Source organism: Canis lupus, chromosome 7 (genome assembly GCF_011100685.1).
Source record: "Canis lupus familiaris isolate Mischka breed German Shepherd chromosome 7, alternate assembly UU_Cfam_GSD_1.0, whole genome shotgun sequence".
NCBI classification, from domain to species: domain Eukaryota; kingdom Metazoa; phylum Chordata; class Mammalia; order Carnivora; family Canidae; genus Canis; species Canis lupus.
Window position 1 is genome coordinate 10093734 of NC_049228.1, and position 15248 is coordinate 10108981.

The 15248-nt window shown below is 38.2% G+C and overlaps 1 protein-coding gene across 1 annotated transcript in view; it reads right to left on the reverse strand.

Annotated features, from left to right (window-relative positions):
- Positions 1-1157: 1157 nt before the first annotated feature.
- Positions 1158-15248, reverse strand: part of INTS7 (integrator complex subunit 7) — an 84822-nt gene continuing 70731 nt past the window's right edge. Inside the window, exons 17-20 of the mRNA XM_038542073.1 lie at positions 11125-11257; positions 7481-7579; positions 5953-6138; positions 1158-2606 (exon numbers count right to left, since the gene is read on the reverse strand). Of these exons, the coding sequence (XP_038398001.1) occupies positions 2319-2606; positions 5953-6138; positions 7481-7579; positions 11125-11257 (706 nt within the window). The 3' untranslated portion in view covers positions 1158-2318. The remainder of the gene's footprint in view (positions 2607-5952; positions 6139-7480; positions 7580-11124; positions 11258-15248) is intronic.

Consider the following 15248-nt stretch of genomic DNA (forward strand, 5'->3'; position numbering starts at 1 on the left):
TCAATGAGCCACTTCCCTTTATTATCCATATTTCTAAGTTCATGGGGCACGCTCACTTCACAGCCAGTGAATCTTTCATCTTTCCCTGAGCATTTTTTTTTCATTCATAACTGTAGTGTTGAAATCATAAACAGCATTTCTCCTTACCTTAAATAACTGCTTAACAGTTGATGCCAGAAATGCAGTAGACATTTATACCAAATAGAAATTCAGAGCTCCGATCCTGGGTCTCAGGGACATCCTCATTTAAGATAGCCTTTTTTGCTTCATACGGTTATCTTCATATTCTGAACTATTTGGATTTGTTTTTTATTAATAATTCCAAGTTTGTACCAGGGCCTGACAGTATACCAAATCAAAGAGTTTATAGCTGTAGCTACTAAAAAAAAAAAAAAAAAAAAAGCCTTTTAAGCACATAAAATTTGGGAAGGTCTTTGTCAAAGGGAACTGGGGGGGAGGGGATTGGTGGCTTACAAAGTTTGCTTCTTGTCTTGAGAATTCTGCTTTGAAATGGAACCAAAAACCTGAAGTTGACCTTATAAAATTTCATTCTAACAGACACTGAATTAAACAAATTTTCTTGTTCCCCCAAATAAGAGCTTTTCGGTCTTTAGTCTTTCAGTCACCTGATAAAACTCAATTGGAGTGAAGAGATCCAGTCTATTTCAGTTATTTTACAGACAAAGCAATTAGTCTAGAGAGACAGAGTGACTTGCCCCAGGTCACAGAACTAATTCATCAGAGCCCAAAGTGCACCCCATGCTTTCTGGTTCAGTTTTCTCCACGCCTGGTAAGAAGGCAAGAGGACCTGCATACCTCCTCCACACGGCTTTGGCAATTCCCCCGAAGGCCTGTGCTCCCAGATGCTGCCACAACTGCATATCATGCACTGTGTACAACTGGGCTGCATTGAAAGGGATGTCATCCATGGTGAACACTGCAGATTTATACGTTTTATGACAATGTTCTGGTCAATGGCAGCAGAGGGTGTTTTGCTGGGATAACTCATGGAGCCACGCAATCTAGAAGGATCTGAGTTGCCAAACAGTTCTCACTGCTGGAGGTGACGTGACAAGGAAAAAGAGAAACCAACTCATATTTTTCTTTTTCTTTTTTCTTTGAGCCAGTGTTGACTTTAAAATAAACAATGCAAAACACAAGCAAAGAAAAGGTGAGATTTATTTAAAAAGTTGGATCACAGCCCAACTGCCCATATCATCAACAACCATCTGCGACTCTATGATCCCTGATGTTTAGAAACCATGATCCCGAGTACTGAAATGATCCCAAATGAAGATTGAACAGGTAAATTACATCTAGTATACTGTGTTAAGACAAGAAAGTTTATTATTATTTTATTTTATAATGATTTTCAACCAGTATTGAAATAGAAAAAAAGGGGTTTCCTGGCTAACCAGAAAACTTCTATTCCCTGAGCATCCCAACTAATTGAGGTTGTTATAAAGAGGCTGTTTTTTCTAGACAATCAAGTCTAGCATTACATAACTTGCCAAGAAGAAACCAAACCAATCAAAAGATCTGCCCTCCTAATTTAAAACATTAAGATAGTAAATGTGAGTGATTTGTTTTCACTCTTGGAAATAATGTAAAAAAAGTCTACACTATTAACAAAACCACACACACACTAGAAAACACAAAGGATTAATCTCCAATTTTTGTATGTAATTGTTAGCTGTTTTTTGGGTCAATTAAATACTAAAACAATAAATTAAGATCGTGTCAGCACAGAAAAGGTAGATAAGTAGTTGAAATAATATAGCTGGATGTTTCAATTCTGCTAGATTGTAAGCTCTCAAAATCCAGAAAACTGGAATTCAGGGGACACACTGAAGTCCACCTATGGAAGAACTCGGTTTCTGCAACCACAGATAAACTTTGTACTGACTGGTCAGAACTCCCCAAGGTCTGTGCCAGGTAGCAAGTGATTGTTTTGGTGGAGAGGCAGTCAAATCTATTAAGTCAGTGATCCCAATACATGACTTTTCTTGAAAGAGTAAGAAAAGGCTCAGCAACAGAAATACAATAATAAAACAATGAAAATGTCAAACAAATGATAAAGGATTTGGTTTAAGAAGGAACAAGGAAAAAAATCTTACTGGCTAGGAACCCAGTGATTTCTCACATTAAATTTTTAAGGAAAAACAAACCCTTCCCCCCACCAGAGCATTACATTATAGAAACCAATGAATAAATGGACTCTACATTCTAACTTTTATATCTTAATCCATATGAAAAACCAAATTATTTTTGTCCATTTGATCCATTCCTATAAAGCCAGTAGTGCATTCTTCATGTGGCTAAAATCTTGAGTAGGCATTTCGTTGTTGCTGCTGTTGTAATGGTTGCTGGGCTTGCTGTTGTTGTAGGCGAATTTGCTGGGAATAAGGGTCTTCTAGGGATTTTACAAATATGGTAGTTCTGGGACCTGTCTTCCATACAATACCATTGGCATCTTTTACTGAAGATTCCACTGTAATATTGTGTGTCCCAAGGATAGCAAAGTTCAACAGAAATTGAGTACTGAAGTAATCATTATGAGGTTCAACCCTCTGCTCCATCTCATTGGTCATATTGTCAATGGGTATCTGGAATGAAAAAAATTGTTAAATAATAACTGCTGGGATCCCTGGGTGGCTCAGTGGTTTAGCGCTTGCCTTCGGTCCAGGGCATGATCCTGGAGACCCGGGATCGAGTCTCCCTCTGCCTGTGTCTCTGCTTCTCTCTCTCTCTCAGTCTGTGCCTCTCATGAATAAATAAATAAAATTAAATTAAAAAAATAATAACCGCTAACATTTATTGAGTGCTTACTGTGAACTGGGCCCTGTACAAAGTGCTTATTTAAGCCTTGCAAACAACCAAGAGGTTTAGGTACTGTGTTTACCCTTACCTTACAGATGAGGAAACAGAGGGGTTAAGTAATTTCTCCAAGGTCACACAGCTAATGAGTGGTGGAGCTGGCATCTGAACCTAGGCAGGCTAACTCCAAAGCCTATACTTTTCACCATTAAGTGATCCTGCCTCCTCACTATCCTTGAGTAGAAGGAGCTCCCAGAGCCTTTCTCAACCTCTTCATTTGCTGGCCTTTCTTCTTTGTGGAGGAGCTCAGGATGTGTCACCTCAACATACACTGCTTTGGCACCTTGTTATTTCAAGCAAAATGCACTTGATAAATGGCAGATGTAGGATGGGCTCTCTGATCTCCCCATTTTTACCTAAAACAGACCATAAAATCCCCCATGAGAAAGATGCCCTTACTGTATCAAGAAGAAGAGAACATCCTTATCACCGGAGACTGGGAGTCAATGCTGAAATGCACCTCCACAAACAAACTACAATAACCCCTATCTCCCACTGGTATCCCTGCCTCTCTCCCAGTCACTTCCCCAGTTTACTACTGCCTCTTGCCCGTTTGTCTTCTGTCTTCACAAAGTTACATAAGCTTCCTGCTCTGGTCAATTCTTTGGGTTTCCAATGTCTTATGATGACTCCCATGTACGTATACAATCCTAACAAACTTGTATGCCTTTCTTATGTTAATCTTTCTTATGTTAATCAGTATCATTTTAATCTTGGGCCCAGCTGGAGACCCTAAGACAGTGAAAGAGAAAATGTTCCTCTCCCACACTTGCTTACCCAGCCTCAACTCCAATTCCCTCTTTCTTTACTTTGGGAAGACAGACTCTGAAGAAACAGGCTGCAATCACCTGTTTCAGGGAATTTCAAATCTAAGAGCCTGAAAAAGAACATAACCCTAAGTAAATGCAAGTTGGGGTTCTTCCTCCTACCTATCTGATTTTATATGGCTTAGTTAATGCAGTCGTTCCTCCCTCCTTCAACTAATTAAGTTCAGAACTTGTACGGTGCTTGCTTAATGATCAATGTCTTGCTCAGATCAGCAGCACAATATATTATAAAACACAGATTTATGGGCTTGTTCACTTATTTGGCTAGCCACTCATGTCTTTATCCTTCAGAGAACAGAGTAACACATGCTGGTGTACCGTGACCTGTACCCAAGCTGAAGTATGTCAAGAGACACTTATTCTAGAATGCATACATATAAAGGTAACCTTAATGAATATTTGGCCAGATTGCTCTATGTTCAGGCATGTGTTTCTGTTGCATAATCAATCACATAAATGTGCCCTGAAGCTCTGTGACTACGTGAACAGTTATCATGAGGTCAGTTTTCCAGAGATATTTACCTGTAATGTTAATGAAAGGAAGTCACTGACCATTTCAAGATCTTAGAATTATTTATAGGCCCTATTTTGTTTGTTTGTACAACTTCTGTAGGGTTTTAATGTTCCTAAAGAATATGCCTACTAAACAAGAACTTCCTTAAAAAGACCAGAAATCAGTCGAGGCAACCCGAATGGATCACTCTGACCGGATGATGCATTTCAAGTTGAAAAATCACTGCAATTAACATTACAAATCCTGTACTACATAATTTATTATACCAGCTTCCTGACTTTAAGCAATGCCTCGAGAGGTAAGTTAATAGGCAGAAGACTGGTTTGGATGGTTTTTTTCTTAACAGGAGAAATCATTATATACAGGGAACAAGGAAAATCATGGTTATTGTTCTTTCAAACTCTAAGTGAGGAGACAGCTGCAGACAGGGAGGGGTAAGTGGACTATGTAAATTCTCACTATGATCTTCCATGACAATAGGGATAAGCCAAACATAATAGTTTTATACCCTAAATATAGTAAATTATTTTTTTCCTCATTCACCAAATATTTGCTACAGAAGGCACCATGGTCTGTATCATAGGAGTCAAAGAGAGCAAGAGAATGAAGGCTGAGCCTTACCAGGGTGGGCAAAAAAAGGTACCAAAGAAAAGAAATAAAAATAGCTTAAACCACCACACCTTCTCTTGGCTTTTACCCTGAAACCACCAAAGATAATAAAATGTCCTCTTTTTATATCTTCACTAACACTTCTTTCTTTACTATGGAACTCAGTGCAAGTATGTGCATAATAAACCTGGACACAACCAATTTTGGGCATTTGAACAACTCCGTTCATACAGTTGTGTACCTGTTCCCTTGTTCTATTTTCTGTGAATAAACTACCAAGGACCTGGAAAGAGATGTCTAAAGAAAGGAACATCCTGCATTTAGAATCCTGGTATTCCATGGTGTTCAGCATCTTGGCCTTGGCTAACAAAGCAAGCATGATTTTTGGTTATTTACCTTGTGATTTCCCAAAGCACCAAATTCCTAGGGTTACACTCTTAAGGAAAGATTTTACTTTATCTGACATTGTCAATGTTGTAGACCCTTTTTTCTTTGGAAAATGCTAATATTCACTTAGAATAGAGAAAAATAATTAGATGTGCGCTTGGGGGGTTGGTAGGGGAATTAGGGAGGCACTTATGCCCCACTCCTGATGGCTCCCTCCACATGGAGGGACTTTTCATTAGATGAACAGTACTGGTCTCCAGGGGAGGAGGTGAATTCTACTGACTGGTAAGTTTTGAGGTAGGAACTAGCATGGGGAGCTAAGACCTCTCTTTCTCTTCTCTGGACAGCAGGATGCGCCTTCCTGCCATTGATTTTATCGGGGCAGGCTCTTGTGTGTACAGGCTGAAGTTGGGTGGGAAAATTCAATTCAGAGGTACAAGGCTAGGAAGTCCTTATTGCCAGGGACCTGAGCTAGGTTTCTCCACAGCTACCATAGTAAGGCTCCTATTCTGATCTCTGTCTGCCTGGATGCTTTCTCTATCAACTAGCTCAGGCAGAGAAAAGAGAAGTATTAGTTATCAGCTCCTTCAAACCCCAATATATACTTTTAACTTATGTCTATATCTCTATTCCTTGGAAGGTATAACCACAGTCTGCTTAACCATGAAAAACATGGGAAAACTTCCATGAATCAGCTGATAAAATCCATATCACAACTCTGCCTCTTTCCTAAATTACCTTGTAGTCTTGTCCAGATTTACTCTGTAGCGTGGAAGAAACATTCAGACAGACGGACTGAATTTTGCGAAAGAGTCCTGGTTTAGATCCGTGTTGAACCACGCCCTCTACCTTTAGTGCCAGCTGCTGGTTGTTCTGGACAGCGATGGGCTCTGCAGGGTTCCGTGGGGATGGCGACAGAGCAAGCTGGAATACCGACATTGAAATGAATGTTAAACAGCAGGAACAAGCTTTCTTCCAACAAACATGTTTGTGCTAATTGTTGTTTGTAGGTTACAGCATGACACACACAGCTAACAAGCTGACAGCTGGGACAGCCAGACAAATAGACCTTTAAAGTCAAGAGTTCCTTTTCCCTGATGCCTCTTTTAAATACTACTGTGTTTTCTACCCCAAACCCCAGTTTTGTGTGAGGGTAACAGAGGATCAGAAAACAGTGAGGGACCCTAGTCTTCCTCACTTTTGTACTGGGGCATTTCTTTGACAACCAACTCCAGTAGAGAAATGCACTATATAAATCTGCATGTCTAGCTATTCTTCTCTTTGTTCCTATGTAATTTTAAATAGATTAAATTCAAGGGCAAGTGAACTTAAAATTCTAGGATCACACATATGACCAAGTCACAGTGATAGAAAACTCAATTTCTGCCAATGAACCAAATGAAGTTTTTAACCTCTCATTAGTTTTTATTTAAGAACATATTAAAAAAATCCCAAGTACCCTTAAATTACAGAAAGTCCAAATTCTGCTAAATGAAAAGATGGAAGAGGTGGGTCTTTTTGATAATGCTCGAGCACTGCATCAACCAACCCTACACACATCCTACCTTAAGACATCTTTTCTAGGATAATCAATTTTCCTTATATTCAGGTCAAATCAAAAGCATTCGAATGGATATGCAAAAGTACACTGAAGACATTTACTAACAGGGATAATCTAGGAAATCTTTTGGAGGAGAGTTTTCCATTTTTTCTTAACAATTCCATTCTCTGAATTAAAAATAGCCCTTGAATTTTGAGTGGCTTAAATATTTTCAAATACTAGCTCTTATCATTGGCCAACTCCTCAAAACTTGATATTCACAGACAAAAGCACTCTACAGGTAGGGCTGGTAATATTTTACTGGACCTGATTTATTCTAAACAGGGTCTAAAGAGCCCAATGAGACCTGAACTCAGCACAAGATCCTTCTAGAGGACTATGATGAAAACCTCTCAGATTATTCTCGGAGACAAGGGACAGAGCTCCAGGTACCCAAACATCTATTTCACTGCACCTAGTGAAGTCAAATCTTCTGCAGAAGTTTTCTGCACCCTTTTCTTCCACCCAGTGCAGAAGGTTTGACTCCCAAATCCTATTATCTTCACCAAACCACCTGATAAAGGGAGGAACAAACTTATAACTAAAGGGTGTAAGTTTTATGAAAACCAAAGGTAAGATCCTGAAGCAGAGCTGTATTCCACATATTTTTCAGAAGATGAATGGGTTTTTAATCTGTATTAACCTTTGTATTCTTGCTATTATTACCTTGATGCTGGTAGACTGCAGTTTCTGGAAAAAGTATCTCTGAAATGAAAGAGGAACTTTCAGCAGGGAAATGATGGCATTGCAGAGGCATGCTGTATGCTGGCAGGAAAAAAGAAACTAAGTTAAATAAAAATAAATTTCCAAATTTCATCAACAAACAGTACTTTCAGGAAGAAGTTTAAAAAGTACAAATGGTTGTAAGATTATTGCAAAAATACATCCCAGTCAGGAAATGGGCATAACACCCAAATCTTTGTCAAATCATTCATGTCAGGGAGTACAACTGCAGATTTTTACTTTATTTTAAAGTACACTCAGTAAAATAAAATGTAGAAGAAAATCCTTAAGGCCAAATAATGTACAAATTTTGCATTTCTATAGCCTTAGGGCTATTAGATATATTATTATATAATTATTTTAGATACACAATAGAGTCATCTCATATGGTAAAGAAGGATCAAGAATATATGATAAAGAAGCCAGAGTAGTAGATTGATGTCCAAGGCCTAACACCAAATCTCATGAAGAACCTCACTGCCTGTTCTATCCCATGTCCACAGAGTGGCTTCCCCATCCTTGCGGCCATGGGTCCCTAGAGGTGAGTAATGGTGGAAACTTACTGGAATTCAGATTTACACAGTCCAACTCTACATTACTCTGAAATTTTACTAAGGGTACCTTATTTCAGAAATCCATTTCACAAATCTGAGTTTTGAAACTCACAGCATAGCTGCAGAAGAGAATCACTACAGTGAATCCTTTGAGTCTTAGTAAAAGGAGTCCTACAACTAGCATTTAAGAGTTCTAAGATATTGTATGTATTTATTTATTTCACTTTATTGAGGTACAACTGACATACAAAAGCTATACATATTTAACTTAATGTATCCAACTTGAAGAGTTTGGAGGGGAGTATACACCTGTGACACTGTCAAAGGTCACCCAGTCTAGTCCTCAATTTTGCTGATGATGCAGGTCACTGACACAGGTAACAGAATAAGCTGGAACTAGAACCTAGGTTGCCTGACTCTTAGTTCAATGATTTTGTTCTATTTTACCAATGATTCACCAACTTAATAGAAAAAAGTTACAGCACCATCAGAACACTTATAACCTTGGGTGACCTAGAACTATTCCTGGTGGTCTACCTTCCCCTCCTCAGTCTACTTCCCCTCAGGTTGAAAAGCATTCTACTATGCTGGCTGCCCTTCTAAGCTCCAGATTCCAAGCAGGGTGCGCCTCCTAGTTGTCTATGTTGTAAACAGTTTTATTTATTTATTTTTTAAAGATTTTATTTATTCATTCATGAGAGACACACAGAGAGAGGCAGAGACACAGGCAGAGGGAGAAGCAGGCTCCATGCAGGGAGTCCGATGTGAGACTTGATCCCAGGACTCCAGGATCATGCCCTGAGCTGAAGGCAGATGCTCAACCGCTGGACCACCCAGGCGTTCCTGTTGTAAACAGTTTTAAACCACTGGACATTACTACACGCCTGAAGAATCCACTCCTTACTGGTTTCAGGGTGTTGAACATTTTGTGCCCAATAGACCCATAATACAAATGGCAGGTCTATTACTTGACAAAACAACAACACAGATTCAAATACATTGGGTCTGTTTCTTCAGGTTTAACTGCTAATGCAACTTTATTCATCCTCCTGCAATAAGGGATCTTAGAAGCACTTGCAGGGACATCCTACTGGTGGTGGACGTCTGATGCCAAAAGTATTTTAGGAGAGACACCTCTTTGAAGGATGGACTAAAAGGGACCCCAAATGGCCTCAGGCTGTTCCCAGGCTAAGAGGCACCATTCTCCCTTTTAGAAGAATGGATGCAGGCAGCTTGGTGGCTCAGCGGTTTAGTGCCATCTTCGGCCCAGGGGTGATCCTGGAGACCCCGGATCGAGTCCCACGTCGGGCTCCCTGCATGAAGCCTGCTTCTCCCTCTGCCTGTGTCTCTGCCTCTCTCTTTCTCTCTCTCTCTCATGAATAAATAAATAAAATCTTAAAAAAAAAAAAAAAGAATGGATGCAGATTTTACAATTCCCTACAGGGACAGTGTGGACTGCCTCTGAGGCCGCTGGCGCCCGGGGCAACAGTTCTACAGGTACTTTAGTAGCAGATTACCATCACAGTAAGGTCTAGAGATAGGAAGTCACATATTTATGGTTAGTAAACCAGCAGAAGGACTAGCATAGCACCAACAGTATCTTTGTTGAATATAGTACTTATTAGACTGCATTTTTTGACATTTAATAAATATCTTGCACAGATGTATGAATTTCCTTCAAAGATAACCTTTATACTGTCCCTCAGCAACTAAATCCCAGTGTCAAACAACTACCCATGTCAATTCAGTTCAGCAAATGTGTATTGACAATCATATGTGGAAAGCAGGATGTCCAGGCAAGTACCTGTCCTGAAATCTAATCTAACTCTTCACTCAACAACGGATCTTGCCAATTTCTTCTTAAACACTTGATAATGGGTGAGAGTACAGAAGTGAGAAGGATGGGAGCCAGAAGCGAGCTGCAGGGAACATAATCATTTCATGGGCAGGCAGAACAAGGAGAACTCTCTAAGGCCTAAGTTCATAGACAGGCTGTTATGGACTAAATGTCTGTATTCTCGAAACTCCTATTTTGAAGCTCAGCTCCCAATATGTTGGTAATTGGAGGTGGAGCCTTTACTGAGGTTATTAGGTTTGGATAGTCATAAGGATGGGGCCCCATGATGGGATTAGAGTCCTTATAAGAAAAAAAAAGTGATCAGAGCTCATTTTCTCTCCCCATGTGAAGGCACAGAGAGAAGGTGGCTGTCTGCAAACCAGCAAGAGGGCCCTCACCAGGAAACAAAAACTGGCTGCCACCTTGACTCTGAACTTTCCAGCTCCCACAGCCGTGAGAAAGAAGTATCTGTTGTGTAAGCCACCCAGTTCTAGAGGTTTTTAAAGGAGCCTGAGCTAAGACACTGGGGAACAGCCAGACAGGGAGGAGAAAATCAGGGTGAGTGTCAGTCTGTCCTATGAGGGAGAAGAAAGAGTGAGAGTTCGACATTGCCAAAGGCTGTAGATTCAGCAGGCTAAAGGGGAAGCAGCACACCAAAAGGAGATCAGTGGCCTCACCTGGCAGGAAGCAATTCACTGCCAGGTAGAAGAGAAGCCCAGTTCTTTCTGTTTCACTTGGCCAGTGGTTCTCAACCCTGGTGGTGAAACAGAATCACTTGGGAGCTTTGAAAAATACTAATGCCTGGACCTCAACTGTAGAGATTCAAAGTTAAATGGTCTGCAGTGGGGCCTGGGTATTGAGGTATTTTTTTAAAAACTCCCAAAGTGATTCTAATGTGTAGCCAGGGTTGAGAAATATTGCAACTTCAGTTAAATTGTTAAAAAGGAGAAAAAAAAAAGTTTTATCTGCGTTCTGGGAGAGCAGATCCAACACATTAATGTAACTATGCAGTACCCACAGATGTGCCAAGCACTTCCATGGATCAGCTCGTTTTGTCCTTGTGGCAATGCTGCAAGGCAGGTACTATGTTAACCCTGTTACAAAACAGCCATGGGGAAAACTGGCAGTATGTGCCTGAGCTGGCTAAAACCCTACTTCTATGTATTAAAAACTCAAGTGAAACAAATGCCACTTGCCATGTAAGAAACCGGGGTATATTTCCGATTGAGTGATTCCACTTCCTCCAGGACATGATTATATACAGACATCATTCTCCGCTCATATTCACTGTCTGCATGGGTGGTTCCAGTAGATCCATATTCCTGGAAACTGAAGTCAAATCAGTATCAATTAATCAACCAAGATAGTCACCATTTTAATGTCTAAATGTGCCATGCACTTTCTATACCTTCTCATTTATTTTGTAAAACAACAAAGTAGACACTGCTGTTTCCATTTTACAGATGAGCCAACTAAGGCTGGAGAGGTTAAATGACTTGCTTTCAGTCACATAACTAGTAAGTAACAAGCCTGCAATTCAAACCCAGACCTGACTTCAAATTATGGTTACTAGGTAAAATAAAAATGTTTAACCCTTGGCTCTGCCATGAACTGAAGGAGACCTTAGACATTTGAAAAGGTAACTATCAATAAACCCAGCAGGTTAAGTGCCACATAACCAGTGAAGATATATAAATAATAGATCAGAATGTGGAAGGAGCAGAGGAATGCCACAGAAAAGACAGGTCCTGAACAAATCACTGGGCAAACAGGACAGATGTGTTTTTGAGAGTCATTCATGTGTTTTGCATAAATCAACCATTTATCTTTACTGCTTTATTACTAAGTAGTATTCCATTGTATGGATGTATGAATTTATCCATTCACCTGATGAGTGGCACTTGGATCTTTAGTTTTTGTTATTCCAAACAAAGCTGCAATGAAATTTTACGTACCAGTCTGTATGGAAATATATTTTCATTGGGTAAGTAGGAGTAGAATTGGTCATATAACTGCCAACAGTTCCCCCACGTGGCTGAACTGAATCATATTGTATTCCCCAAATGGTAAGAATTCAAGCTCTTCTACATCCTAATACTTGATATTGAAGGTCTTTTAAATTTTAGCCATTTTAGTGGATGTTAGTAGGTATCACATTGTGCTTTTTTTTTTTTTAAATATTTTATTTATTTATTCGAGAGATAGAGAGAGAGAGAGAGAGAGAGGCAGAGACACAGGCAGAGGGAGAAGCAGGCTCCATGCACCAGGAGCCCGACGTGGGATTCGATCCCGGGTCTCCAGGATCGCGCCCTGGGCCAAAGGCAGGCGCTAAACCGCTGCGCCACCCAGGGATCCCACATTGTGCTTTTAATTTGCATTTCTCTGATACCTAATGATGTTAAGCATTTTGGCTTAATTAGCATATGTCTTTTTCTGTTTAAATTTGTCAATTTTTAAAAATTATATTATCTTGAGTTGTCTTCTTAGTATCCTAAATACAAGTTCTCTGATAGAATATATTTGATAATATTTTATCCCTGTCTGTAACCTTTTATTTTCTTAATGGCATCTTCCAAACAGCACAAATTAAAAAATTTAAGTCCAATTTAGCAAATTTTTCTCTTATGCTAATTGCTGTTTGTGTCTAAGAAATCTCTGCTGACCTCCAGGTCATGAAGACTTTCTCCAGTGTAGTCTTCTAGAAAGTTTAGAGTTTTATCTTTTATATTTTGGTCTATGATACAATTGGAATTTATTTTTCTGTATGGTGTGACATAAGGTCAAGATTTTTTTTCTACCTATATATATAACTAGCTATCCAACTAGCTATCCAATAACTAGCTATTTTTCCTGTTAAAAAAAACTATTCTTTCCCTGTTGAAATACCTTGACATCTTTGTCAAACATCAAATGATCACATATGTGAGTGGTCTCTCCATATTTTGGGCTCATTCCACCATCAAGTCAATAGAGCATTGTCTTACTAGAGCTTTAGAATAAGATTTGAAATGTTAAGTCCTCCACTTTAGCTTTTCTCCTTTATTCTGCAAGATGGTGAATTACACCATTTGATCTGTTGTTAACCTGGTACTCCTGGGATAAAACCTACTTGTTCCTGATCTTTTGTATACTGCAGGATTCAATATGTATATGTTTTGTTAAAGACTTTTATGCCTAAAAAAAAAAAAAAAAAAAAAAAAAAAAAAAAAAAGAAAAAGAAAAGAAAAAAATAAGACTTTTATGCCTGTGTTCATGAAGAGCTGTTTAATTATGGCTTTTAATAGCTACAGGATTTGGATTGGTACTGTTACTTGATTTCTGATATTGGTAATTTATATTCCTTTACTGTTCAGACTAGCTAGTATCTTCAATTTTATTGATCTTTTCAAAGAACCAGCTTTTGGTTTCACTTGATTTTCTCTACTATTTATTTCTAATTCACTGATTAGTGCTTATATTTTTGTTATTTCTTTCCTTCAAGTTATTTTGAGTTTAATTTGCTTTCTCTTTTCTAGCTTCAGATAAGGCAGAAATTTAGATCCCTGATTTTAAACTTTCTTTTTTATATTACATAAAAACATCTAAAGCTTTCAATTTCCCTCTAAGCTCTGCATTAGCTGCATCCCACAAGTTTTGCTTGTGGTATTCTCATTTTCATTTAGCTTAACATATTTTCTAATTTCTCTTCTGATTTCTTGACAAACCAGGTTATTCAGAAGTCTAATTTCTAAACGTATGTGGTGGATTTCCTAGAGGTCATTTTTGTTAGTCAATTCTAATTTGTCAGACAACATATTCTATATGATTTCGATGCTTTAAAATTTATTGAGATTTGCTTTCCAGCCCTGAATATAGTTTATCTTGTTAAATGTTCCAAATACACTTGAAAAGAACACGTATACTGCTGTTGGTATATATGTGTTCATTAAATGAAGGTGGTTAAAATTTTCTATATTCTAAGCAATTTTCTGACAAGTTGTTCCACTGATTACTCAGAGGAAAGTGTTGAGAACTTTGTAACAGTAGATTTCTCTTTTAATTCTGCCAGTTTTTGCTTCATGTTTGGAAGATCTGTTACTTTGTACATAAATATTTAGAATTATGTCTTCTTGATGGATTGATTCGTCATGATGAAATATACCTCTTTATCAAGTCCTTATCTTGAGGTCTATTTTGTATAATATTAACAATATTAGGTCACGCCAGCTTTTAAGGTCTGTAGGATATAGCCTTTACTATCCTTTTTGTTTACTTTTAATTTATCTGTGCCTATATATTTAAAATGGTTTACTTGCAGTAAGCAGATAGCTGGGTTTGCCTTTTTATTCAGTCTGCTCATCTCTGTATTAGGAGTAAGATGACATTAATTGTAATAACTGGTATGACTGGGTTTAAGTCTACATCTTATGATTTGTTTTCTACTTTTTTCATCTGCTTACTCTTTTTATTTCCTCTTCCTTTGTCTTCTTCTGGGTTAACTGGGTTTTTCTGGTGTGTTCTTTCTGTTTTTGTTTTAGTATTTAATTTAACCTCCTCTCCTGGCTTGTTTTATTTTTTAGTAGTTGCTCTAGAATTTATTTATCCTTAGTTTATCACAAGTTATCTTCAAAGGATATGCTACTTTATGTAAAATGTAAAAATCAAACAGCCATCTCCTGTCATCTTATTTCCTATATTTTACTTCGTGTTATAAACTCCCAAACACAATATTTTTGTTCTAAGTGATCAATATATTTTTTTAAAAATCAAAATGAAATAAGTCTTTTGTATTTACTGACATATTTACCATTGCTACTGCTCTTCACTCTATTTTGTAGATCTAAATTTATACTGGTAATAATTTCTCTTCAGCTTAAAGAACTTCTTTAACATTTCTTGTAGTGCAGATCTAGTGCTAACAAGTTTTTCTAAGATTTTGTCTGAAAATGTCTTTATTTAATCTTAATTATCAAAGGATATTTTTACTGAATAGAGAACATTGGGTTAGGTTTTTTTTTTTTTTTTTTCCTTTCAGGACTTTAAAGACATTGCTCTAGTTGTCTTCTGGTTTGCATTATTTCTGATGAGAAATCAGTGGATTTCTCACCTTTCTTCCTTTCTATATATTTCCTTTCTCTGGCTATTTAAAACATTTCTCTTGGGATGCCTGGGTGGCTCAGCGGTTGAGCATCTGGCTTTGGCTCAGGGCATAATCCTGGAGTCCCGGGATTGAGTCCCACATCAGGCTTCCTGCTTCTCCTTCTGCCTGTGTCTCTGCCTCTCTCTCTGTGTCTCTCATGAATAAATAAATAAAATCTTTAAAAAAAAGTTTCTCTTTATC